General features: G+C 51.8%; 9 protein-coding genes across 9 annotated transcripts; 5 read left to right on the forward strand and 4 right to left on the reverse strand.

Annotated features, from left to right (window-relative positions):
- Nucleotides 1–3,584: 3,584 nt before the first annotated feature.
- On the forward strand, nt 3,585–4,580 carry BDW74DRAFT_177197 (uncharacterized protein; the record flags this gene model as incomplete). The annotated part of the gene is made up of 1 exon (XM_073728813.1): nt 3,585–4,580. One exon carries the CDS (start codon nt 3,585–3,587, stop codon nt 4,578–4,580), a length of 996 nt encoding a protein of 331 aa, XP_073584899.1.
- Nucleotides 4,581–5,051: 471 nt separating this feature from the next.
- BDW74DRAFT_151432 (cobalamin-independent methionine synthase II family protein) lies at nt 5,052–6,994 on the reverse strand. Its single transcript, XM_073724181.1, has 4 exons — nt 6,664–6,994; nt 6,376–6,598; nt 5,873–6,289; nt 5,052–5,815 (listed from the first exon to the last, which is right to left on the reverse strand). Exons 2-4 carry the CDS (start codon nt 6,587–6,589, stop codon nt 5,244–5,246), a joined length of 1,203 nt encoding a protein of 400 aa, XP_073584900.1. The 5' UTR covers nt 6,590–6,598; nt 6,664–6,994; the 3' UTR covers nt 5,052–5,243.
- A 524-nt stretch (nt 6,995–7,518) lies between these two features.
- Nucleotides 7,519–9,128, reverse strand: BDW74DRAFT_151433 (ADP-ribosylation factor family protein). Its single transcript, XM_073724182.1, has 6 exons — nt 8,980–9,128; nt 8,615–8,874; nt 8,403–8,561; nt 8,206–8,352; nt 8,041–8,153; nt 7,519–7,992 (listed from the first exon to the last, which is right to left on the reverse strand). The coding sequence occupies exons 2-6, from the start codon at nt 8,706–8,708 to the stop codon at nt 7,948–7,950; spliced, it is 558 nt and encodes a 185-aa protein (XP_073584901.1). The 5' UTR covers nt 8,709–8,874; nt 8,980–9,128; the 3' UTR covers nt 7,519–7,947.
- Nucleotides 9,129–9,698: 570 nt separating this feature from the next.
- On the forward strand, nt 9,699–12,334 carry ccg9 (putative trehalose synthase (Ccg-9)). The gene is made up of 5 exons (XM_073724183.1): nt 9,699–9,876; nt 9,928–10,337; nt 10,385–10,660; nt 10,705–11,279; nt 11,327–12,334. Exons 1-5 carry the CDS (start codon nt 9,775–9,777, stop codon nt 12,040–12,042), a joined length of 2,079 nt encoding a protein of 692 aa, XP_073584902.1. The 5' UTR covers nt 9,699–9,774; the 3' UTR covers nt 12,043–12,334.
- BDW74DRAFT_139445 (dynactin subunit 5) lies at nt 12,191–13,456 on the reverse strand. The gene is made up of 2 exons (XM_073722490.1): nt 13,146–13,456; nt 12,191–12,835 (listed from the first exon to the last, which is right to left on the reverse strand). The coding sequence occupies exons 1-2, from the start codon at nt 13,182–13,184 to the stop codon at nt 12,269–12,271; spliced, it is 606 nt and encodes a 201-aa protein (XP_073584903.1). The 5' UTR covers nt 13,185–13,456; the 3' UTR covers nt 12,191–12,268.
- Nucleotides 13,457–16,660: 3,204 nt separating this feature from the next.
- Nucleotides 16,661–17,328, forward strand: BDW74DRAFT_151442 (serine hydrolase domain-containing protein; the record flags this gene model as incomplete). Its single annotated transcript, XM_073724184.1, has 1 exon — nt 16,661–17,328. A coding segment is annotated over exon 1 (355 nt), but the record flags the coding sequence as incomplete, so codon positions are not given.
- On the forward strand, nt 17,316–18,522 carry BDW74DRAFT_151443 (uncharacterized protein). Its single transcript, XM_073724185.1, has one exon. The coding sequence runs from the start codon at nt 17,458–17,460 to the stop codon at nt 18,448–18,450; it is 993 nt and encodes a 330-aa protein (XP_073584905.1). The 5' UTR covers nt 17,316–17,457; the 3' UTR covers nt 18,451–18,522.
- An 806-nt stretch (nt 18,523–19,328) lies between these two features.
- On the reverse strand, nt 19,329–21,009 carry BDW74DRAFT_151445 (phytanoyl-CoA dioxygenase family protein). Its single transcript, XM_073724186.1, has 9 exons — nt 20,851–21,009; nt 20,687–20,784; nt 20,543–20,625; nt 20,372–20,489; nt 20,202–20,303; nt 20,026–20,137; nt 19,872–19,950; nt 19,703–19,803; nt 19,329–19,588 (listed from the first exon to the last, which is right to left on the reverse strand). The coding sequence occupies exons 1-9, from the start codon at nt 20,981–20,983 to the stop codon at nt 19,470–19,472; spliced, it is 945 nt and encodes a 314-aa protein (XP_073584906.1). The 5' UTR covers nt 20,984–21,009; the 3' UTR covers nt 19,329–19,469.
- Nucleotides 21,010–21,608: 599 nt separating this feature from the next.
- Nucleotides 21,609–24,085, forward strand: BDW74DRAFT_190230 (uncharacterized protein; the record flags this gene model as incomplete). The annotated part of the gene is made up of 15 exons (XM_073732137.1): nt 21,609–21,710; nt 21,782–21,915; nt 21,968–22,071; nt 22,125–22,228; nt 22,279–22,375; nt 22,423–22,485; nt 22,533–22,620; nt 22,667–22,797; nt 22,847–22,953; nt 23,049–23,122; nt 23,172–23,447; nt 23,503–23,526; nt 23,577–23,726; nt 23,782–23,851; nt 23,900–24,085. 15 exons carry the CDS (start codon nt 21,609–21,611, stop codon nt 24,083–24,085), a joined length of 1,710 nt encoding a protein of 569 aa, XP_073584907.1.
- Between the last annotated feature and the right edge of the window lie 78 nt (nt 24,086–24,163).

Consider the following 24,163-nt stretch of genomic DNA (forward strand, 5'->3'; position numbering starts at 1 on the left):
GCCGTCCAAAGACCGAGCCCTTAAAGCCCGGGGTCCCAATGACCGTCATACTTCGTGGTGTATAGTATAACGCGAATCAAAAGCCCACACCAAAACAACTCGTCAATCGAGCAACTGATTCGCGTAGATGGCGCCATGTCAATTCTTCGGCCAGAACATTCAGTTGAGCGTGACTTCGCGACTCGTCAATAGGCATGGACCCGACGTACAGATCCTCCAGATGGCTGGAGCAGCACGATCTCCCGGGCGCAATTGATATTATTCTCACCCTGCCATTGGTGCACCAACAGCGCCGAAGCTCATCCGACGCCCCGAGTCCCGTTTGATCGGCGCTTTTCTTTGTGTAAGCCCGTTTTTCAGGAGCCTTGACTCTTGGCTGTTGGTAGACTCGTAGAGGCTGCGCCTCGGACTGAACTCTGAGTACTTTGTAGCTAGCTGCCGTGCCACTCCGAAGACTTTCCCAGGGCTTTGTTGTACTCATGCCTTCCCGACCTGTGTCACAAAAGGCAAATGCACCTGAATATCACACCTGCGGCCTGAGGATCTTCCTGCTTGACGAGCCGCCTACTGATTCGGATGTTACCGAGAGAATAAGTGCCTTGAAGTAGAGTCAATGAAGCATTGCCCCTTGTTGGCTTAATGCAGGGCAAATTGCCTAGGGCTGCACTGCCGCCTGGCTGACCGCGCAAACACATTTTTTGCCCACCGACTCAGGACCAGTTTCCTGTACGACTTACCTCTTCTTTGTTCGTTAGCTGAGCTTCAGCCATGCTGTTGATATTATCTTGTTTGCCGAGTACACAATGGAGGTGGCTGGTGATAGCTGAATGTGAGTCTGTAGGCTCTTGGTCTTTTCCACTAATTCAGAAAATCCTCTGTACGGTAAGGTTGTGTTACCAGCAATGGGCATATTTCAATTGCTCGGCTTGCAAACTCCTGTCGGATCAGTCTAGAAGACTGGTAGTCGACGGGGCAAATAGATGTGGAAGGCTTGAAAGGATAACGAAGCTGACGGGTGCTTTCTTTACCTCAATAAGCCCCTCTTACCTGGAGGCTCCCCAGCAGCATAGATCCAATGCCACGTTTCTTTTTGTTGTTATTACCAAGATATAACGTCATGAGAATTACCTCGAAAGAGCCGTTCGGCCGCGTGGCTTAGGATAAATCACACAGCGGTCAACGTGGTTACTGTTCAATGCGAACGATTGCCGATTTCCCTTTGTCCATGCAGAGCATGCGTCGTACAACTTACAGAGCCTCCGGGGTGAGTGTCCTACTTTCTCCACGAATGTCAGCATAGTGCTTTGTACGCCTCTACAAGCCATGTCGAGACTTATCTGTTTCCAGCTCGCGATCCGACTCCATGCGGACTTCCTCCAACACCAATCACACATCGATAGAAGCACACCAAGGGCTTCTCACTCTGTAAAAGAGATATAAACCCTACTGACCCGTCGTAGCTTCTTATTTAGTCTCAGCTTGTCACAACATTCAAGTCAGCCTGATATCCAGTTTCCCTTAAACACCCACATACCGGCATAAGATCCACCAATATGCGTTTCTCCGCCATCGTCTCCTTCGCTGTCACCGCAATTCTCTTTATGGCCACTCCCAATTCAGCCTGCAAGTGCCTTGTCCACGGTCACACGAATACAACCAAGACCATAAACTGCTGCGGCTCAATCAATGGCACTACCCACGGCAATGACTGCAGCGCAAGCTCGATCGGTAAGCATTTTTCGAGCTTCAAAAAAGGTGCGGTGGCCGGTCGGATTGCAGCTCCTCCCACAAGGAACAGGGACAGGAGGAAGAGGTGGAGTAAGGAGGAGGAGGAGAGAAAGAAGAAGGAGAAGGAGAAGAGGGGCAGCAGGACGATGTCGCGGCGGCGACATTTCGAGCTTAGGTAGCTGGTGGACGACAGGCCGGGTAGGCAAGTCGCTTTTCCTTTGCTTCCGATTTATTCACCCGCCTTGTGTTCATCCTTTTTGATGTCTCTCAGAGACCGTGTCCGATAACGGGACTGGAGGGATGCTTTCGAGGCGCCGCGGTGCCGTCTTTTAGTTCGGGGACGGATCTGTCGTACGAGTACGGATTATGAGGTTCTCGAGCTTGTTTGGAGTATAGCTGAGGAGGATGGGTGCTGTTCTGGCGCATGTATTTGAAATCTTTTCTTTGGAGTGAAACTCACAGTGCGAGTTGCTAAGTCGAACGGTTTTGGAGCGGTGGGAGCTGTAGATAGCCGGCGAAAAGGCTGACGCTGTCCGAGTGTAGTCAATCGCGTTCGAGGTTTGTGTATCTAGTATTGTTTGAAGTCCTTCAATGCATTAAAAGAACGTCATGGATAAGCCTGGGTAGCAAACGGAGCCATCAACCAAGGGGTAACGATCCTCTCTTTGAGCCTGCACCTTTTAAATTGGAAGATGGCAGGAGTGACCTCTAGCTGGGTGTGTGCTCTCCAAATCAAGGTGTGTCATGGGAAAGGTCATTCTTCCCCCTCTCACCAGGTCAAATCCATGCCTAACCTGCACTTCGTTGATGATCATACCTTCCCAGTCCATTCAGATTGAGCAGGGCTTCTGTTTCGCTTCATTTATAAACTCGATGACACAATGTGTTCCGCTTCGATAACCGTCCCAAGTCATTGCTATACCTAGCCTTCACCACATCTCCCGATTCAACCAAGAAGACCACAATCAGCTATGTTCCAACAATATACTGATGCTACAAACACTTTAACCTCGCAGAAAAGCCAGCAGAGAGCACCATGCGAGGTCGCCCGTGTCTCGACGGAAATAAACGGACTGCGTTGTTGGCGGCCGATGCGTTCTGAGGACCATTGAGTGGAGACTTGCAACTACCCCCCACTGCCGAGAAGAGAGTAATAAGGGACAGGAAGGGGGACAGCTAGGGCTAGAGTTGACGAACTCGCCTGTCAAGGATGTTACGAGGGAGCTAGTGTTGAGCAGCTTGCCGAGTATCTTCAGGGCGCGGCGCAAAGGGTCGACGATACCCAGGTCTTTACAGGCGCGACTGATGAGATAAACACAGTGCAGCTGCCATGCGGAGAGGACCACTTGTTTCTGAATCGACACTCGTTGACTCCCTCAAGCACCAAGGGGAACCTTAGCGACGCATAGGCAAGAAGAGTACTTCATGCACGTTCCATCAACTATATCTTCACTGTGAAATATGGAAAGCACAATCGCACGCAACCCCTACCAATAGGCCGGGACCACCATGACTCTGGTAAGTTCAAACTTTACCCTAAGATCAATGAAATGTCAGACGAGCTGGGGCTCCTCCGATAGGTCAACCACAGCAGCCGAACCAAAAGAGGCGACGGAAGATTACAATATCATGCCTCAACCCCGGGCACTATGCACATCAAATCCAATCAAGCTCATCCGCAATGCAGTCATCACTCATTGTGCAACCCCAAGCTCCCCAGCCGATGCCGAAGAGCCGATGTGGGGAGTACACCTATTGGAGATAAAACGTTTGCCTCCCCACGGGAAGTCTATCAGTATCATCCACACTCAGGGTCTTAACTAAGCCCGACCCAAAGCCAGCAGCGAATAGACAACATGAAAGCAGTCCTCATCAGCGAATTCGGGGACCCCTCTGTCCTAAAGCTAACGGACCTCCCCACTCCAACCCCCGAGCCCGGGCAAGTCCTCATAAAAATTCACGGCTTCGGCCTAAACCACGCGGAGATGCACATGCGCAAAGGCGAATGGGCCGAATGGATGCCGGTCAGCGGAATCGAATGCGTGGGCATAGTCGCATCGTGTCCCTCCGGCGAATTTGAGCCAGGAACCCGCGTCGCGAGTCTCATGGGCGGACTGGGCCGCACAATCAACGGCTCGTACGCTGAGTATACCGTCGCCAACGCATCGAACACTGTGACCCTTGGACCTGCCGCAAAGGAACTGTCCTGGGCGCAGCTCGCCGCTATACCGGAGTCGTACGCCACAGCTTGGACGTGCTTGTTCCGGAATCTGGAAGTTAAGGCTGGACAGAGACTTCTGGTTCGCGGAGGAACGTCAGCGTTTGGGCGCGCTGCGATTAATCTTGCCGTTAACGCGGGAGGGCATGTTACTGCGACGACACGGAACAAGAACCGTATTGACGAGCTGAAAGCGCTCGGCGTGGAGAATGTTGAGATCGAGCACGCTATCCTCTCAGAGCATCTCGGCACGTCAGAAGGCAAGTTCGACGCCGTCCTCGAGCTCATTGGCAACAGCACGATCGTTGACTCACTGAAACTTGTGCGGCGCGGGGGAAGAGTCTGTCTAGCAGGCTTCCTGGGCGGCCTTGCACCAGTGCCAGACTTCAATCCACTCCTGCAGATGGCAAGCGGCGTGCATTTCAGCTTCTTTGGCAGCTTTGTCTTTGGCACAAAAGAGTTCCCGCTGAGTGATGTGCCGCTGCAGGATATTGTGGGAATGATTGCGGAGGGGAAGTTCAAGGCAGAGCCTGCTCAGATTTTCAAATTTGGAGAGACTGAGATAAGAGAGGCGCATGCGTTGATGGAGCAGAACAAAGCTAGGGGGAAGATGGTTGTTTTGGTTGTAGAATAAAGGGTGAAGGGCACTGGAGACGGCTGGCATCCTACAATGTCGGAGGCGGATGCATCATGCATCAGATGCTCAGGTCTAGAGTCTCATATTATGCGTTCAATGACTTACGAGCATGAGTTAGGGTTAGGATTGTTGATTTATGGAGTCTGGTCACACTGCACAGCTATCTGATTACTGTCATCATTATTATCAACGCTCTCCGTTATCGCTGTGTATTCTAGTAAGCCAGACAGAAGCCCGGACCATGTGCCATGGACCCTATGCATTCTCCAGCCCTAACCAACCCTCGGACTTCCCCCATTCACTAGTCCCATACCATGTGGATCCTCCAGATTGAATGTGGTCGTGTTTCTGACCAATACCATTGGATATCGGCAGATCGTCCGCTGAAGACTGCCGAGCAGGTCGAGGGGTTCAAGGCGACAGAGTATGCAGAGTTTATGCTTTGAGTTTACTAAGAGTAGCATGTAGTTTGATGCAATGACTTTTGGTCATCATTATCCCCGCTAGGTTGAACTCGCAGGAAATCTCATCTCGGTAACTAAGACTATATACAACTAAATCGTTCATATACCCATAACCATGCCATGTTAAATGCTCCCGTACCCGCAAACGTTAACGACCGTAAAACAACCCAAAAAAATGCAAAGAAAAAAAGAGAAATTACAGCTGACCAGGCCAGATGTCATCAGCAATCGCACGAACAAGCTCAAGCTTCTTGATCATGCCGTCGCGGTCAATAGCGTTACCCTCACGGTGGGAGGCGAAACCGCACTGCGGGCTGACACCGAGCTGGTCGAGCGCCTGCTCGGTAGTGATACCGTTACCCTCGGCAATGAACTTCGCGGCGTCGTAGACGCGCTTCTTCATCTCCTCCTTGTCCTCGAGCTCGGGGAACTTGGAGGTCACGACACCCAGGATGACGGCCTTGTGGCGGGGGACTTCCTTGAGGGGCTCGAAGCCGCCGGCGCGCGGGGTGTCATACTCGAGGTAGTAGGTGTCGACGTTGAGCTCCTTGAAGAGCTTAGTGGCGATGCGGTCGTAGCCGCCCTCGGAGAAGTGGCGCGAGCCGACGAAGTTGCCGCGGCAGAGGTGCACGCCGATGTGGAAGTCCTGCGGGCGCGTGGCCAGGCAGTCGTTGTACAGCTTGATGTACTTCTCGAAGGTCTCATCTGCGGTGAGGGTGTTGAGGGGGTCCTCCTTCCAGCCCTGGAGCATCTTTTCGGAGCAGAAGTCTGGTATGGTATGTTAGTTGGAATAGGATGGGGTGAATTGGTGGGTAGGAGACGTACAAACGAGGTTAGGGTCGTCGAACTGGACGTTGCGGCAGCCGGCGTCGTACAGAACCTTCAGCTCGTCCTGGTAGGCCTTGGCGATGTCGGCGAAGTACTCGTCGACATTGGCGTAGACGTCCTTGGGGTAGGCGTAGCCCTCACGGTAGCGGAGGTGGTACCAGTTGGGGGCAGCGAGGGTGAGCTTCAGGTTCTTGACCTCCTCGGGGGCGACGAGGGAAGCGAGGTACTTGAACTGGTCGACGTATGTGGAGCCGACGTGCTTGATCTTGCCGGTACAGAAGACACTCTCGCCGGGCTTGTGGCCGGCCTCGAGGAAGGCGGCAACGTCGGGGGCGTAGGGGCGGAAGACCTCGGGGTTAGGGTCGTTGACCTCCTCGAAGCCGTCAAGGCCGGGGAAGAAAGAGCCCCAGAACACTGTTGTCCGCAAGGTTCTCATTAGTCACGGCACTTATAAAGCGGGCGAAGAGCGGGATTGGGCTTTTCTTTTTCTTTCAACTTACTGTGTCGACAGTACTCGCCGTCAGAGGCGGCAGGGTAGCGGAGCTTCTTCTGGAGCTCGACAACATCCTTGATGTCCTTCTTCTCGACAGCCTCGAGTTGTTCCTGGGTGGCTTGACCCTTCTCGTAAGCGGTCTTGACGTCGAGGAGCTCGTTGGTACGGAGCAGGGAGCCGAGGTGCTCGACGCGGAAAGGGGGGCAGCGGTGGAGAGACATGGTGAAATTCTGGATGGCGAGGGTTCTGTCAGAGACTGCTTCTGCTGATTCTGAGGTGCGGTTGGGAGACTCACCAGATGGATGTGATGGTTGGAAGATGGAAGAAGAGAGTCAGGAGAAAGACCAGCGAGGATAAGAGTGAGGGGCAAGAATTAGTCGAGCCATGATGGAGCACGCCGAAACCGCAAGCGAGTTCTTCTGGAGTCTCCAGCTGAGAGTGCGGTTCACCTCCCGTCGAGTTCGAGCCCGCGCTGGATGGAACCAAATCCAGCGACGCCCCACTGCCACCTCTCTCTCCACATTCAGTATAAACGGGGGGAACAGACGCCAGGATCGCCTTGGCCGGCTTGAGTGTGGCAGGTTTGTCTTGGGGATGTCATGATGTCAGTCTCTGCAATATCAAGAGAACTTGAAACCGTCGAGGTAAGTCGAGGTTCAAAATGCAGTCGGAGCTGAAGTCGAGAAAAAGATGCAGGATGTGGGGCTCTGCGGCACTGCGGATGATAGCTTAAGGCAGCCTCACATTCCTCAACCATTATCGATGGACATTTGCGATATAGATATAGATATAGACGTTATTGTATTGATATAAGGAGGGCCCGAAGAGCCTGTCGTCTGAAAGATTCGAAGGGTCCTTTTGGGTCATTCCCCGCGAAAGAACGCAGTATCTTTACAAATGCCAAGCTAATTTCCCCGCTTGGGGGTTTTCCGGTGCATAGAGTGTAAAGCAGTAGGGTCTTTGTACTTCGTATATTTGCAGCTCGAGTTTGTTTGGAGCATACTGATCTTGATCGCGTTAACAGGTAGGCTTGATGATACAGCCCAGAGGTCATAGATAAGCGAAAATCTAGCTCTAGGCGAACGGTTAACCTTGCTGCTATCCAAGATATATAGATATATATATGTATCACGGTTCGGGTGGCATGTCCGGATATAGTTCGGACGGATTTAATCTACTGAACCCTAAAAATAAACACAGCTTATATTAAGGGACATAAAGGCATATATACGGTCAATTCCATCTAATGATGCTCTCTTTCTACCTACAAGACACGAAAACGAGCCAAGCAAAGACGAAAGCGAAGGATTAAAAGGGGTATTAACGAAACCCAAAGAACAGTGGGATATCATGAGAATAATAGAAAAGACAAACATGAGCGAAAGTAATTGCATGCAAAACATAGAAAAAGTTCCCAAGGCTGCGTCTTCTGTCATCAAAACGGACGTTCAACAAATGGACGGTAATGGTATAGATCGATGCGACAAGTATGGTAGGCGAAAAGGGCATTGTTGTACATGAGGGCCGTGACAGTGACAATCACACTCTCGGATTAGGCGAAGGAACGGATCGCGGTGGTTTATTTTTGGGGTTGTTGGACTTTGACGTTGTTTGAGAGCCAAGCCTGGTGCTGTTAGTCGGGTCAAGCTAAGCAGGTCGAGCCGGAACTTACCAGTCCTTCGAAGATACCAGTACCCTCGGTCGCAACGCTGGGCGCGACGTACCACACCTTATCCTTTAGGCTGTGCAGTTTAAGCGCGCTGATGATCTCGTCCGGGCTCAAGTCTGCGATGCGTTAGTAACTGACCCCTCTGTCTTATAGCTGGTGGTGACGTACGTCCGGGGACATCCTGTTTGTTCGCGAACACGAGCAGAAGGGCGTCTTTCATTTCGCGGTCGTTGATGATCTTGTGAAGTTCCGAGCGGGCCTCCTCCAGTCTAGCCGTGTCGCTAGAGTCCACCACGAAAATCAAGCCTTGGGTCCCTGTAGTTGCAATTAGCTAGCGTAACTACGCGCGGTCTGGCGAGCCGTACCGGAGTAATAGTGTCTCCAGAGAGGTCGGATCTTGTCCTGACCACCCACATCCCACACGTTGAATTTCACATTCTTATAAGTGACGCTCTCGACGTTGAATCCGACCGTGGGAATTGTGGTGACGTCCTGGTTGGTGAGTTTGAGTTTGTAAAGAATTGCTGTCCGAGTCAGTCAACACCCTCACTGAGCCCGAGTAGAGGCCGCAACGTACTCGTCTTTCCAGCAGCATCGAGACCCAGCATGAGAATCCGCATCTCCTTCGTTCCAAAAATCTTGCCCATAATCTTTGACACTGAGCCACCCATCTTGACGGATATTACGCGACTGCGGGGGAGAACGTGGGCGGGTGATTAGGGGGTTGAGGGTGTGGATTGCGATTGAATTATTTTGTATGGACGGGAACGAGGAAATGAACGAGCGTAGCGTAGGCAAGGAGGGGAGGGCCGTGAATTAAATCCGAAGCAAGGGGGCCTATTTAATCGATTCCAAATCAGCGAACGTGTTCCTTGTCAATTTTATGCGCAGGGTGCAGGGGACCACGGGGCGTGGGCCGTAGCAGGGCTGGGAGAAACTCACGACTTGGCTTCAGGAGGGAGCGTGCTCTAGACAAAGCGTTGATAGCGCAACGGCAAAGCTCGATGAGGCGGCAAGAAAAGAGATAGATTTCGCGACAGAGATGTTAGTTGAAGATGGCCGACATCGAATAAATTCGGGGTTGAGCTAGATCCACACTCCTGGTCGCTGTCGAGTGTCTTCAAAGTCAACTCCGTAAAAGGGGCTGGCGATGCTGAGTCATCTCCCCCACGAGCAGCCAAGAGTTGGTCTGTTTCATCTCCGCATGTCATGCTTCAGCTTCAGCTTGTACCAATTTGACTGTTGTTCGCTTCAGGACATTCATCATTATTGACTTAATTTCTCGGGACTTTTCAATCTTATCAATTGGTTCTCCTTCATTGGAATTGATATATCAGATGCGCTATTGGTCTTGGGCTGCGCCAAACATCAAGCCAAACCTTCCACAGGCTGGCGCACTATACCAGTACTTGGCTCGATCTGCAAGCCGCCATCTATGATCTGGCACTTGATAGCTTAGGTATACATCATGTGTCACCCGCATCGGCTTCTTGGTATAATCTTTATCCATGTTTATATCCGTCTGGTTCGGGATCAACTTCAAGCAAGTTAAGCTGCTGCTTACTCAGTCCTCCTACGTCATGGCATGCCATCACTGGTGAGGTCACACGCATTACTTCCGCGGCTCCGAGATGCGTACCTTGCGATATAACTTACGATATATTCCTGGACAATTCCGTCTCCTCCCGGACTCTTGATCTTCGATAGATAATATACCACACAAACGTACATACAAACATGCCTGACGGTGCCGCACCAAATCGCCGAGCTTCTCTGCAGCAGAAGCGCCGGCTATCAACGGAACATGCTCCTAATTCTTGGGGCGGAGCAACAGCCGGAGTACGTATCTATTTTTGCCTAATTCTTGAACGAGAAGCCTGACCGGCGCAGAATATCTACGGCGGATTGTCAACAATGTTTGAAAAAGACAAAGTGATCTTCGCAGTCGCTATCCGTGATGCGACCTACCTGGTGGACTTCGCTCAGGAAGAGCTGCCGTTCAGCGATGGCGACGACCTGGACTGGAAGATTGGAGACCACATGATGACCCATTTGTACAAGTGGTGCGACACGCATGTGGAGAAAATGATCGGATTGGCTATACCGAAGGAGCTGGCCGATGCGTGTCCCACGCTCACCTCACGTCTCTGGTTGGAGCTCGATATTATTCCATTGGTACTAGCAGATAGCAAACTTGATATCGGTGAGGACGACTCACATCATGGATTCCAGCAGTCCGAGGACTGGGATTTGAGGACTCTGGATGAGCAGGCAGAGTCAATGGCTCGAAAATGCGTTCGGTTCGTCTGACTTGCCGGTTTCTGCCGCTCAGCACTGACAAGTACAGACTTTTCGGTCCCGAGGGTATTCCCTTACTTCAAGTCGGCCTTTCAGGTCTTGTTCAGGTGGACACGGCTTTCCACGTGCAGCTGACCAACAAAAAAAATTATGAAGACTCGGTGACTTCCAGCACTTGGAAGTCTATCCAGCATTATGCCAACGACCTGAAAGACCGGAAGGTTAAGTTTGCCTTCTTCAGCGCCACTCCGCAGGGAGGAGGCGTTGCCCTCATGAGACACGCTATGGTACGGTTCTCCCATGCGCTAGGGACCGACATGAGATGGTAAGTCCCTTGGAAACGGCTGTAGTTCTGTCTGACCGGCTTAGGTATGTGCCGAAGCCACGACCGGGCGTTTTCCGTATCACCAAAACGAACCACAACATCCTCCAAGGCGTCTCCGCGCCTGATGAGCGCCTGACGGAAGAGAACTGGGAGCAGGTTACCAGCTGGATCCACGAGAATGCAGAAAGGTATTGGTTGCGGCCTGGAGGTCCTCTCGAGCATCCGGACAAAGGAGGTGCAGACGTTATTGTCGTTGATGACCCTCAAATGCCTGCCCTAATCCCACTGGCAAAGCAGAAAGCTCCCGACAGGCCAATCATCTTCCGAAGCCACATTCAGATTCGAAGCGACTTGGCGGACCAGGAAGGTACACCTCAGGCGGAATGCTGGAATGCCATGTGGAAGGATATTCAGAAGGCCGACATGTTCATCAGCCACCCTGTGAGATCCTTTGTACCGAAGAACGTTCCGCGAGAGATGGTGGGTTACATGCCTGCATCGACCGATTGGCTGGATGGCCTGAACAAGAACATGCGAAACGAGGACATCGCCTACTACGGGCGAATCTTCAATGGGTGGGCTCGAAACTCCGGAATGCCCGTCATTGACCACCCTTCAGGTGAGCTCGCATAAAATAACCCAAACAACAAATGCTAACGATTGCAGATGAATACATTGTTCAAATAGCCCGCTTCGACCCATCAAAGGGTATTCCGGACGTCATCGAATCATACGAGAAATTCCACAAGCGCATGAAAGAGACCCAACTCGACAAGCCCATCCCCAAGCTCCTAATCTGCGGCCACGGCTCTGTCGATGACCCCGACGGCGCGATCATCTACGACCAGGCCGTCAACTACATCGAAAAGTCCATCCCCGACCTCGCCGATCAGATCTGCGTCGTCCGCCTCGGTCCCTCTGACCAGGTCCTCAACGCACTCATGTCCAAGGCGAAGGTTGCCCTCCAGCTCTCTACCCGCGAGGGCTTCGAAGTCAAGGTCTCTGAGGCTATTCACAAGGGCCGCCCGATCATCGCTACCCGAGCGGGCGGTATTCCGCTGCAGGTAATTGACAAGGGTAACGGGTTCCTCGTGGATGTAGGCGATACAGATGCTGTCGCCAACCATCTGTACGATCTGTGCACCGACAACGAACTTTGGGAGAAGATGCACAAGTTCGCGCTAAAGCATGTCTGTGATGAGGTCAGTACAGTTGGTAACTCGCTCAACTGGCTGTATCTTGCTTCGAAGCTCTCCAAGGGGGAAAAAATTAAGCCGAAGGAGGGCTGGATCAACGATATGGCTCGTGAGGAGGCGGGCATTCCGTACCAAGAGGGCGAGGACCGTCTTAAGCGAGAGCTGGAAGTGCATAAGATGGGTTAATGCAGTCACGATTCTTGTTTTGTATAGTCATAGCGAGCGTTACATATCTCCGCTACACATGCCTGGTACATATCTCAGCCTTTTCACGTCAAACAATTCATCCATTCGCAAACATAGGGGTATAGTAAATATGCCAATCTAGAAATCATAACCCAAACTCCACCCATGCATTTAGCTTTCAAAGATAACCGCCTCTCGGAATGCCATACGCCAAGGCACCGGGTATCTACCGCACACTCCGATACCTCTCCCGACTCAACCCCCCCTCCAACCCCTCAACCCCATACGCAATCGCCGTATCCCCCACAATCCGCGCCGGCTGCCCCCCAACGACACAATGGCTCGGCACGACCATCCCACTAGGCACCACACACCCATCCAGCACCTGACACCGCTCCTTGAGTATCGCCATAGACCCAATAACGCAGTCCTTCCCAATCGTCACGCTATCCTCCACCTTCGCCGCCTCAACGATACTCCTTTCGCCGACGAATACATGTGATCCGATATGCAGGGTTGTGTACGTGTGTACGCCGCGTGTTAGTCGTGAGGGGGGTCGCAGGATTGCGCTGCGTGAGATGAATGTGTACCGCCCGATGCTGATTGCGATGTTATTGTTTGACGTCCCTCCGGATGAGGAAGACTGGGATTGGGATTGTGACGAGGAAGAGGAGGAAGAGCGGAAGAGGTCGCCGCGCACGACGGCGTCGGCCATGATGATGGATTTCCCGCCCAGGCTGATATGGTGCGTTCCGTGGATTTGGGAGCGGCGGGAGATTTTGTTGCCGGTTTCCTTTGGAGTTGTTAGTAAAATGGGGAGGTGTTCGTTGGTGCGGAGGTCGTTTGTTGAGGGGGTGAAGGTGAAGGAGATGGTGAGGGTGGTTTTAGGGAGAGCTGGCGGGGATCCACGAGGTGAGGAGGATGCAGATGCAGATGCAGCTGCTGATTCTGGTTCTGGTGCATAGGGCATAGGAGAAAAGGGAAGTTGTGGTTTCATAAAGCCATGCGAATGCTTGTGCTAGGACCATCTCCGCGGTGATGGTGATTGTGATTGTGAGGGGAAGGGGAAGGGAAGAGAGGGAGAAGGAGAGGAAGGGGCGCACCGTCTCAATGTATTCGCCCTTGGCTACTTTCGGCGGCATCCTGGCGCCTTGGATGCTGAGACCTCTGTCTCAGTCTTGTTGGGTCTGATTGAGTGGTGAGAGAGGATGAGTTGGGTGTGTTGACAGGCATACCCTACCAACGGGACCGGAAATGAAGCCCCAAGGCGGTGAGGTCGCAGCAGGCGGAGTATTCTAAGTTTGGTGGGGCTGAGATACGCTAAGCCTAATCTAAGGCTGCATAGTCTTATGCACTAGTTATGCGCCTTTACAGATCACCAGGGCTATGGGCTGTACACATGAACATCACCTCCATTCGATCTCGTGCTACGCTAACCTCTACGCGGCTGGAATAATTCTGTCATCCTGAAGAAGATGAAAATTGAAGAGACAGCTGGTGAACTGACCTTGACCTACGGGGTGTGGTTGATCTGGTTTGATTTAACTGGGAAACGATGAACTCATCTGGCTATACCTACTCTGCCAGAGTTCAAAGGCATCATGTCCTTACTTTAACGCTGATCCAAATAAATGCAACTACGCAAACTTACTGCCACCTACTACCACCAGGCTACCATGGCAGTGTACCAGAAAGCGATAAAACCTCATGCAACTTACAACCCGAGAAAGCAAGGGCAAACTACCATCCAAGATTACAATGCCATTATTATGTCCAAGAAGAGTTAGACTAGAATAGCCTCTGCATTCGCATAGAGTTCAGGGAAAACAAGCCCAAGTGGACAAAAACCTGTACCGAGACCGTCCCCCCCTCGTTTGTCAACACCACCAACGGCGCAACGCAATGTGCAGCATAGGTCCGGGGTAGCATGCCGGTTTACTTTGCAAGGGCCTCTCCTCCACAATTTCCTCCGTTACCGGCAGCAAGGACTAAGATGCCAATTGCACGGGCCATTTTGGAACGAAACGAAGAGCTGTTACGGTAGACCTTGATGGACATGTATCAGCTGAAGAATGTCAAGGACCGCATAGGGGCTGGAGCTTACCCGCGGGAAAAAGCTTGGTAGTTTGAGCGGCTTGTATTGTTGTAATCCTCTTGCTCGGATGAACAAAGATGCGGAGTTGGATTGATGAGCACGGCAGGGAAGAAAGAGGTCTGTATCTATATCAATATGCTACACCTGGAGGATATTCGGTAGGTTGAGTTGGTGGGATTCCGTGATCATTCACGTAGGCTATTGTTACTTCCAGATCGTACGAACCTCATAAGGTACTGCTGAGGCTACTGGACCACCCGTGAACGGTGGTATCATGAGGAGTTCGGAGCGCACCTAGGAAATGATCATACGGGAGCTTCCGCTTTTGCGTTTCACACATCTTTCTAGGCTTGCTTCCCCACCCGGCTGTTCATATAGGGTTATCAGATGTGACCTCGCAATTCAGAATGGAAGGTTCTGGCCTGGCCCATCGTACAAGTGAAGCATCTTAATATTGTCAGTAGCAGTTGCATCCGAATTTGACTGTCCCAGCACAATATTAATAGCGGTTTGGCATTGGCTAATCAGAGTTGAAAACGCATATCAGACTTTGCGAGAAGATGGATGTCTCTTGAGCTGATCATGTAGAAGCTATGGTAGATGCTGCACCTGAGATGTATCCCCATGCAGCCACCATGACTACACTCAGAAAGTACCATACTTTCTAGCATTATGCGAATATAGGAAGTCAAACTAGAAGCCCTATAAATTTCACAACGAGAAGCTCGCATTCAATTGTTCTGACGATAGATACACCACGGACTAGCTAGCCTCTGCATTCACATTGTCTTTCCGTGCGGTACAGGCAAAAGCAATCCAGTTGGGCAAAAACCTGTACCAAGGCAGCTATACCATCCAGCCCAGCCAGCAGCATGCAGGTGCAGTGCCGATTGAGATGTTGCGAGTCGCCGCGTGCTCCAACAGCTCTACCCTACTTGGTAAGAGGCTCTCCGCTGCCGCTCTCGTCGCTGCCAGCGGAGAGAAAGAGAATCGGGAGGCTGGCCATTGTTGATCTGGAGATACAATGGTTAGCACGGCTCCGAGGTGATAGAAATACTGGCGAGTGGACTCACTGAGGTTGTGTTTGATTGGTTTGGTTATAGCGTGCTAGATAGCAAGGAAAGTCCGATGTGTGGATGGGAAGGACGACCGAGAATCCAGATGGACGAGACGACGCTTTTATGCCCCTCGGACCATGAAAAGATGGCGTAATTTGAACCCACACCACCGGGCTTGGGTTGCAGTATTCCGGTGGTGAGGACACAGATTTTAGAAAATTGGGGAAATGACATCTACGGACGGAGATCGCTCGGACTCACATGGACCTCCGCCCGAGTGGTATTGTACAACAAGGAAGCGCGATTCTATCAAAGTGAGTCCGAGTGGTAGAAAGTTTCGGGTGACGACCTCGGTAACCGGGGCGTCAGTCCACCAGTCTAGGGTTGTAGGACGATTGTGCCTGGAGGGGTTATGAAGAAGTTACTTTACCCTCACATGCCAAGGAGCCTCTGCGTTTGAAAGCTAGCACAGGAAAAGCCAGCTGGAGTTCAACTTGGTTGGAAAGAACGACTGACAGCCTCTGCATTCGCATATGGTATAGGGAAAACCAGTGGGCAAAAACCTGTACCAAGGCTGAGATCTACATCACACAAGACAATACAATGCCAGAGATCACACGAAACCATTCACATAGAGTATTGGCCTACTTGGGGAGAGGCTCGCCTCCGCCCGATTTGTCGGAGCCGGCAGAAATAAGAGCCCAGGGTGGTGCGGCCATGGTCGTAGGTAGTGAAACTGCAATGGTTAGCTCTGGATAACCTCTCACTCCGCCATGGAAACGGGATTCAAGCATGCTCGAGCTCACCTGTTTTGAGAGGAGTGGTTATTGATTGGTTGATGTTGAGGCACAAAGTCAAGAAGGTATTAATGTAGCCTAGGAAAGATTATGAGTAACAACGGTCAGAAAAACGTGAGGAAACAGGAGAAACGCATACCGATGCTTGGAGATTGTCTTGGTTGAAGAAGAGAACAGAGAGCCAACACCGAAGACGTGCGTCTTATATACCTATAGGTACGAGGATGGCATCGATACTCGATATCCCCTCACTTGCTCTACGGAAGAGTGCAGGAGTCGTCATCGGATGAAGCAGTCCTCAGTGAGCGAAAAACGTCTTCTTGGCTTGCATGTAAATAATCAAGGCCCACCTATCATCTCCATCTCTGTACAGTAAGGCCCCCAGCCTAGACACCAAGACAATCCTGCCTTGATTTATGCTGGCTAGAGCTCCTTTCCCACCTCGCGATCGGTTCTAGGCAGACTGTCGATCGACCGGGGGCGCACTTTCTAGCCTGAGCCGGCTAGCATTTCCAGGGTCTGCTAAGGTAAAGTACGGGCCGCCTTTCGTCAGTCGGATCAGCCCACTACGCCAAACACGAACAAGCCAACCAGATCACTTGCGTGGATTTCCATGGCTATCAAGGATGCTATGCGTGTTATATTACCCGCGCTCAGCCCATTGAGTAGGTATACCTATCACGTCCCGAAATCAGCCATGCCGTCCTTCAACGACAGTGACGTGTTAGGCGTGTCCAAGCGTCTACAGCAAGCTACCTCTGACATCAACAAGCTGAAGGAAATCTTCAAAGTCCCCTCCATATCGTTTGGCGTCGTCCACCAAGGAAAGGTGATCCTGAAACAGAGCATCGGCTATCGAGACGTCCACAACCGCCTAAATGCAGACCCAGACACCATTTACCCGATCTCCTCCTGCACAAAGATGTTTACGGCCGCCGGGATTGCCCTTCTTGTCGATGAAGAGAAACTGCAATGGCAGGACCAAGTAAGCACACACCTGCCTGAGTTCAATCCCCAGGGAAACCCCGCCATTGCCTCCGGGTCAGACCTGATTGATCTGCTCCGCCACTCCATCGGGATGCCCGATGCGACAATGCTCACTGTTGGTCCTCGGGGCTGCCATCTTCACGATTGCGGAACGGGAGGCCTCACCCCCCTCTTCAACCAGCTGCCCACGGCCAACGCCGACGGGCAGCGGTTCAACCGCCATTGGACGTACAGCAACATGAACTTCATACTGGGTGGTGAGGTCATCTCGAGAGTGAGCGGGCAAACATATGCGGATTTCATCCGATCTCGCATCCTTTCCCCGCTGGGGATGACCCGGACTGTGCTTACCAATTCCGACATCCATGACGACAATGTTGCCTGCCAATATACCATAATCAGTGACGGGACGCTGAAGCAATTACCGACGAACCACTGGCCGTTTGATGAAACCAGGCCCGACGCCCCCGGGTCCGGAATGGGAAGCAGCCTCAATGACTTGCTGGCCTGGTGCACGGCCGTGCTCTCCGCAGAGGAAGAGGAACCCAAGACGAACAATTCCGCGCCTGCTACCAGCCAGAACCCCCTGAAGCTAATGACCCGCCTCCGCCGCGGCTACTGGACCCGACCCCCCGAGGACCCCGAGACCAGCAACGGTGCAGCTTTCGGAATGGGCTGGATACGGATGACGCTGCCAACGTCGATGGTAGGCACGTACAGCGGGAACCGCCACACGCGGGATCCAAAGGGGCCGTGGAAGCTGCACCTTGACCGCAGCAACATCCTCGGCATGGACTCGCCCCCACGAGAAATGATCGGACATACGGGCGGCGCAATCGGCGGGATCGCGACCGTCTGGACGTTCCCCGAGACTCTAAGCGCGGTATGCACGCTCGTCAATGGGCGGGCACGTGGCGACGCCAGTGACTTTGCAGCGCAAGCTCTCATCCAGGCGCTGTTCGACCTAGAGCCGCGCGTAGATCTGCTCTCGTGGGCGAGGAAAGAGGCCGAGCTGGGCTCGAGCTCTCTGGAGAACGACCTGCTGACGCCGTGGAAGGCAAACCGGCGCGAGACGGACCCTGAACGAGACATAGAGCGCTATGTTGGCGAGTACAGGGGCTTCAACGGCCTCTTCACATTGAGCGTTGGCCTTGAGGTTTCTACTGCGTCTGCGTCTGGATCTGGATCTGGTCTGCACGGCAACCCGAATCCAAAGCTGACTCTCACATTCAACAACGTCGACCGCACGACCTGCGAGATGGTCTTCTACAGCAAAGACACCTACAGCTTCTTCGTGGAAGACCTGGACCTCTGGGCAACCGAGTGGTTCCTCTATCGGGACTACCGCCAGACGCTGCTGGAGTTCAAGCTTGACGATGCGGGACAGATCCTGGGGCTTTGGTGGATGTGGGATACGGACGAGGAGCGGGCGTGGCTTCGTCGGGTGGACGACGGCGCTGTTCTGAACTGACTACTTTGCTGGTACTACTTGTACTTAGATTCCGTACTCTACTACGTGAATCAGTTCAATGATACACAGATATCCCTTCGATAGTGTCATCCTTGATTCTGGTGTCTCCATACCATACCTATGGTAGGTAGTGATAAACTCTGAGTACTCAGCACGAGGCGAGACATATCAGTCCACGTAAATGGATGGGATGCTCATCATGCTCAGCTGATAGTACCGGCCAACCCTCGCGCCATTGTATCTTGGAGTCAAATACGCGGCCATACGCGGCCGAGCCTATTGCTAGTAGGTACTCGGTAGTAGACGCTACCTACCTAACTGAACGCCACCAAGGCTCGGGCTTACCCCCGCGGCGGCTGGACATTCCTTGTCCTTTACCATAGGTACCTCATACCACCACCCGTCTTGATTTATATCATTACAGTGCCAGTGAGGCCTCCATTTCAGTGCTGATCGCAGACCTTAAGTACCCTAGGCATTTGGTGGATCCACATCAGTGCTTAGCCCTTAATAGGTACGATTACGATGGAGTTGCCTAAAGGGTTGGTGGAGAAGCGCTGCAGGTGGAGCACTAGATGTACTCCGTATGTACAGAGGATGGCTAGAGCTGGCTGCTGAAGGGTTTGATAGGAGCTGTCGACATCTAATTGGTAACTTTGCGTGGGACTGTAGGTGCACCAGGGCTGTGTTCTGTAAGTACCTCATCCCGTCAGGTCTGTTGTGAATCTGCTGACTCCATGGCTATTATTGCCACTAATAGGTACATACATATCTTTATCTTGGCTAGCAATTGCAGTAAAGCTTGTCATCCTTGTGTCTCAGGTATTAACACTGAATCATTGTATATATACCCTACCAGGATCTGAAGACTACATAGACCTAGGTACCCTGTATGCTAATCATGCCTAGACCAAAATAAATCTCATCATCTACCTATGAATACATCCTATTCAACCCCTACATAGCAAGAGGGTCAGGCAACACTCTACGCACTGTCCTTTGGGTGTGCAAAGCCAAAGTTATGCACCCATCCTCGCTGCCGCAGCACCCATCTTCCCCGTCCCCCAATCATCCCGGTGCAGGAACTCGTGCGGGCTCTGGTGGTCTTCGACGTACCCCACGCCCCCGACTGCCTTGTCTATCCGGAAACATCTCCGTTAGTTTGATTCTAGGTATGGCGAGCCAAAAGTTTGATTTGGATGGGGCCGGAGAATGGTCTCCGGAAAAGCAAAAGAATGAAGGGTGGACTTACAATACCCGGCTAGCTTTAGGATATCCTCTGGTAATCTGCGTGCGATTTCGATAGGTGTTGAGAGGACTTCGTCTTGGTCTTGCCGGAAGTAGTCCCGTTGGCTAACAAGATCAGTATTTTTCTCATAAGGTATGTGGGCTGATGGTTATGGCTGGAAAGGCTCTCTTACCCGAAGACGGCGAATAGTGTGCGCAGGGCTAATGGGTCGTCCTTCTCGCACTTGTTCTCGCCGGCACCGTGGTACGTTGCTAGGTACAAGGCTTCAGTTAGCCGTTGTGTCGTTGTATGTGCAAGAGTGGGGGTTAAAGCGATGGGATACTAACAACCCAATGTAAACAGCGCAGAGCCGGGCTCCATCTCCGCGTATGTGCATTCTTCGAGCTCGGGCATCCGGTCGGAGCCCCAGAGGTGGCTACCGGGGATGACTGCTGTAGCCTAAAACATGAATCTGTTATTACAGCCCTGGCGATGATGCCGGGGCGGAGGGTAGTTGACTTACCCCATTCTTGTATGTCGTCTTGGATCCAGCAATCAGGCAGCCCACCATGGGAGTAAAGAAAGGGTTTGTGGGGTCAGGTCGTGTTTGATAAGCGATTTGGTCCTAAATTCGCACGGTGTTAGATCATTCTAGCAGTTGCAGGAGTCATTGAGGAGTAGGTCGTGGCTTGCCCTGTGCAAAGGTTGAGGTTTGGCCCCAGGAACGAGGCGAAGAGCTGCCGTGGAAGCGAGCATGTACCCGCTCTTCTGAGGCACGAGTCTCTCGCCGGTGTATGAGGAGAATTCGTCGCTGGATTTGATGACTTAGTACTGCATCCGAGGCTGGCGTGCATGGGATCTCACTTCAGGAATTGCCCCATAATCCCCTGCCAGACGGGGAGACGCATGATCTTGATGAGCTGGTCTGGTATCTTGGAGAGGAGGGCCTGGGATCACCAGGTATAAGTGTATGAACGCTGACAATATGGTAGCGAGAAGAAGACGTACGTAGACGCGCTGCGAGCCCTCGGGGAAGAAGTCGGGGCCAAGTTCATCGTGGGTAGCTTTGGAGTCGTAGGTCTTGCGACCTTTAAAATACGGTTCAACTAGATGCAGTTGGGAGACGATTAGTTGTGCTCGAAGTGCCAAAGGGATGGGAAATTTCAGCGTACTGGCGTCCATGCACTCCTCCAAAAGCTCAGGCGAGAGGAAGTTGGAGACAATGACGCCGCCATCTCGCTCAATGATCTTGTAGATCTTGTCGAAAGGCTCGGAGGCATCGATGGTGACAAGCGAGGGAGCCATTGTGAGAGGATTGAAGTGAGGTGAGGGATTGGAGATGACACAACGAATGCAGGCGTCAGTCGGATCTGCGTCTGATTTAAGACAACACCTGCAGCTCTCTTCCCCTCATGAGTCACAACCTACCTGCCCATCAATACAAACCCACCGGCCCGGTGCCTACATGAGGTTATCATGAGACCCCAGGGTTGGAGTATTCTTGGTTTCCTTATCTCCGGGTGGACCTGCCTCCAGAGTTAGCGCATCCTGATTCTCTATCCAAGAAGTTTTTCGCTGCCCGCGGGTATGCCTTCTCCAACCTCCTCCCCTATCAACTCCCACCTTGAAGCACAATCATCTCGGCAGTCTTCATTTACCCCAACAATGGGATTCAGGTCCTTGTCGCTATCTCCTCTTCCGGTTGAAAAAGCTGTACCGGCCCGGCCTGACCTCGCCCAGATGCACGAATTATCTGGCGAAGGATGCCTCCAAGCTTACTCTTAGCGCTTCCCCGCGCTTTGATCTGCTTTCTTTCGTTTTGCTTATCACTGGTTGGACCTTCCTGACGGATCCTACCCTCGGATTCGGTATATAACATACCTTTCGTCTCCGTCGTTCGACTCAGCAGCTACCCCAGCTAGACATCGCCATGGAGAACTCCGCGATTTCCAGCAGCGACACTCAGTTGCCGCCAAGTAAAGTGAATCCAATGTCGAGAGTAAGCTCGGTGGATATTGGGAAGGTGGCTTCGGTTTGTTACACTGTACCTTTTTTCACCTATGCGGCGTATTGCTAACATACTATGGTATTCTTCTACTTCAGAGCCCCGGCAGTGCCGACCACCCTTCCAAGTCGGACGAGACGGAGCTGAGCGCGGCTATACAGCAAGCCGTGAACCATCGTCGACTGAACCCAAGGCAGATACAACTTACGGCTATAGCTGGGTCAATTGGAGCGTCAGTCACCGACAATACATTGAATCAGCCGGATAACGCTGACTATAAGTAGCGCTCTCTTCGTGGGGATCGGGTCCGGGGTTATGTCGGGGCCTCTGTGCCTGTTCCTAGCCTTTATCTTCTGGGCGTCTGTTGTCTTCTCCGTTGCCCAATGCCGTACGTCGCTTCATGCATTTGCTCGACCGTGAGCGCAAGCTGATAAGCTCCAGAGACTGAGATCGTTACCCTACTTCCACTCGACGGGGCCTTCATCCGGCTAGCAGGGCGGATGGTTGATCCTTCGCTTGGAGTTGCAGTTGGCTGGAATCATTTCGTTAGTACTTTGGCAATTACCACGAAGCTCTAGCTAATGATTTTTCGCAGTTCGCGCAAACGTCTTATGTTATCTTCGAGGCCACCGTCATCAATACCCTTGTTGAGTACTGGGGATATAACCAGTCTCCAGCCATTTTGATCTCGAGTATGGTTTCAACTTTGGATGAAGATTGCTTTACTAATGGCAACCAGTCTCGCTAGTTCTCTACTTAGCGATCAATGTATACCGGGCTGATCTCTTCGGAGAAGCTGAGTGTAAGCACCCGGCGTCGTCTCAGACTGACCATTAGCTAATGACTCAGTCTGGCTCGCCTTGGGAAAGATACTGCTTGCTGCAGGTCTGATTATCTACACCATTGTTGTCATGCTCGGCGGCAACCCTATGAACGAGTATGTCTGCATTACAATTGCCAGATTTACCACTAACAATCTGCAGTCGGTTTGGGTTTCGGTATTGGAAAGAACCTGGAGTATGGGCGGGTGCCGACGCATCAAACCGCTTAATGTCTTTTGTCGATGCTGTCAATGTCGCTGCCTTTTGTATGGGAGGGCCGGAGTATATTTCCAGTGAGTCTTTCCCGTCGATTAAAGAGTCGATTGTCTAATGCATGTGCAGTGATTGCCGGAGAATCGAGAGACCCCCGTCGGACAGTCCCCAGAGCTTTCAGCACCATCATGACTAGACTGATTGTTTTCTTCATTGGCGGTTGTCTTTGCGTTGGGGTAAGCGCATCCAACCCTATTATATGCAGCTACTAATCCGAATCTATAGATTCTGGTCCCATCTGACGATGAAACGTGAGATTCTAAACTCGAAGCTGGTGCTAGGATTTGTTACTGACGATTGTAGGCTTACCAACGGCTCAGACAGTTATGCCGGTGGATCTCCATAGTAAAGCTCCCATGCAAAGCTAAATCGTTCGAGCTGACTGATCTTGTAGTGTGATTTCAATGCAACGCTTGAGGATTCCAGTCCTGCCATCCATAGTCAATGCTGCTTTAATCACTTGCATCGTCTCAGCTGGCAATGCATATACCTTCAACGCCTCGCGAAGTCTTCATGCTCTTGCCCTTGACGAACGGGCACCGAGGTTCCTTCGGCGGCTGAACAAGAGGGGTGTGCCCTATATGGCCGTTATTGTGGTTATGCTACTCTCTTGCCTCGCTTATCTCGCTCTCGGCTCCAGCAGTGCTAAGGTCTTAAACTGGATTCTGAAGTCAGTGGTTCCTCTTGCTTACAGTGAAGCTTACTAACATTGGATGTTTGCGCAGCTTTTGCACTGCGGCTACTATGTTGTACGTTTCTTTCTAGTACCTTGACATTATATGGAACTAACTAATCGCAGCAACTGGACCGTCATGTCCTTTACCTGGATCCGCTTCAACGCAGCCCTAAAAGCCCAAGGCATCGACAGAAAGAACTTCTTACCCAGCGTTTCTAGATTCCAGCCTTACGCCGGCTACTGGGCGTTCTTCTGGGCGTTCCTATTTCTCTGGTACATTCTAACAGATCCACTATTTCAATCCCGAAGTATGCTAAACCTACCCCAGGATCCAAGGTTATGCTGTATTCGTGAAAGGCAACTGGGAAGTCTCGACATTTATCTTCAATTACGGGATTGTACGTGAATGCTTCCTACCCATGACGCCTTAACACTAACAAAGCCAGATCGCTCTTGCCAGCATTATAGGTATCGGATGGAAAATCTTTAAGCGAACACCATTCCACAAGAGCGAAGATGTCGATCTGGTGTCCGGGTTGGAGTTTTTCGATGCGTTAACGGAGCATTATCGCCACGAGCGCGAGGCCGCGCCGGTAACGGTGAAGGACAAAATCATGGCGAAGATTTTCTAATCAAGAAAGTGGGTTCGATTTGATTGCGAACATCTACGATAGATATTTTCTGGTTACTGGGAGCATCTGGGATTTAGA

The sequence above is a fragment of the Aspergillus multicolor genome (genome assembly GCF_047715735.1).
Source record: "Aspergillus multicolor strain CBS 133.54 unplaced genomic scaffold BDW74scaffold_9, whole genome shotgun sequence".
In the NCBI taxonomy this organism is placed as follows: Eukaryota; Fungi; Ascomycota; class Eurotiomycetes; order Eurotiales; family Aspergillaceae; genus Aspergillus; species Aspergillus multicolor.

Excerpts from the sequence above, each read along its gene's own strand:
- BDW74DRAFT_151433 (XM_073724182.1), bottom strand. The coding sequence starts at position 8,708 with ATGGGTGGCTCAGTGTCAAAGATTATGGGCAAGATTTTTGGAACGAAG. Across the intron at positions 8,353-8,402 it reads CTGGAGACACTATTACTCCG|GGACCCAAGGCTTGATTTTC; the intron begins GTACGGCTCGCC and ends TTGCAACTACAG. Across the intron at positions 7,993-8,040 it reads CTGGTATCTTCGAAGGACTG|GCTTGGCTCTCAAACAACGT; the intron begins GTAAGTTCCGGC and ends TAACAGCACCAG.
- BDW74DRAFT_151443 (XM_073724185.1), top strand. The coding sequence starts at position 17,458 with ATGGGAAGCAGCCTCAATGACTTGCTGGCCTGGTGCACGGCCGTGCTC.
- BDW74DRAFT_139445 (XM_073722490.1), bottom strand. The coding sequence starts at position 13,184 with ATGCCGCCGAAAGTAGCCAAGGGCGAATACATTGAGACG. Across the intron at positions 12,836-13,145 it reads AGGGCGAATACATTGAGACG|GAAACCGGCAACAAAATCTC; the intron begins GTGCGCCCCTTC and ends ACAACTCCAAAG.
- BDW74DRAFT_151445 (XM_073724186.1), bottom strand. The coding sequence starts at position 20,983 with ATGGCTCCCTCGCTTGTCACCATCGATGCCTCCGAGCCTTTCGACAAG. Across the intron at positions 20,785-20,850 it reads GGAGGAGTGCATGGACGCCA|TTGAACCGTATTTTAAAGGT; the intron begins GTACGCTGAAAT and ends AACTGCATCTAG. Across the intron at positions 20,304-20,371 it reads AACCTCAACCTTTGCACAGG|GACCAAATCGCTTATCAAAC; the intron begins GCAAGCCACGAC and ends GTGCGAATTTAG.
- ccg9 (XM_073724183.1), top strand. The coding sequence starts at position 9,775 with ATGCCTGACGGTGCCGCACCAAATCGCCGAGCTTCTCTGCAGCAGAAG. Across the intron at positions 10,338-10,384 it reads ATGGCTCGAAAATGCGTTCG|ACTTTTCGGTCCCGAGGGTA; the intron begins GTTCGTCTGACT and ends TGACAAGTACAG. Across the intron at positions 10,661-10,704 it reads CTAGGGACCGACATGAGATG|GTATGTGCCGAAGCCACGAC; the intron begins GTAAGTCCCTTG and ends TGACCGGCTTAG.
- BDW74DRAFT_151432 (XM_073724181.1), bottom strand. The coding sequence starts at position 6,589 with ATGTCTCTCCACCGCTGCCCCCCTTTCCGCGTCGAGCACCTCGGCTCC. Across the intron at positions 6,290-6,375 it reads CGGCGAGTACTGTCGACACA|TGTTCTGGGGCTCTTTCTTC; the intron begins GTAAGTTGAAAG and ends TGCGGACAACAG. Across the intron at positions 5,816-5,872 it reads CGACGACCCTAACCTCGTTT|ACTTCTGCTCCGAAAAGATG; the intron begins GTACGTCTCCTA and ends ATACCATACCAG.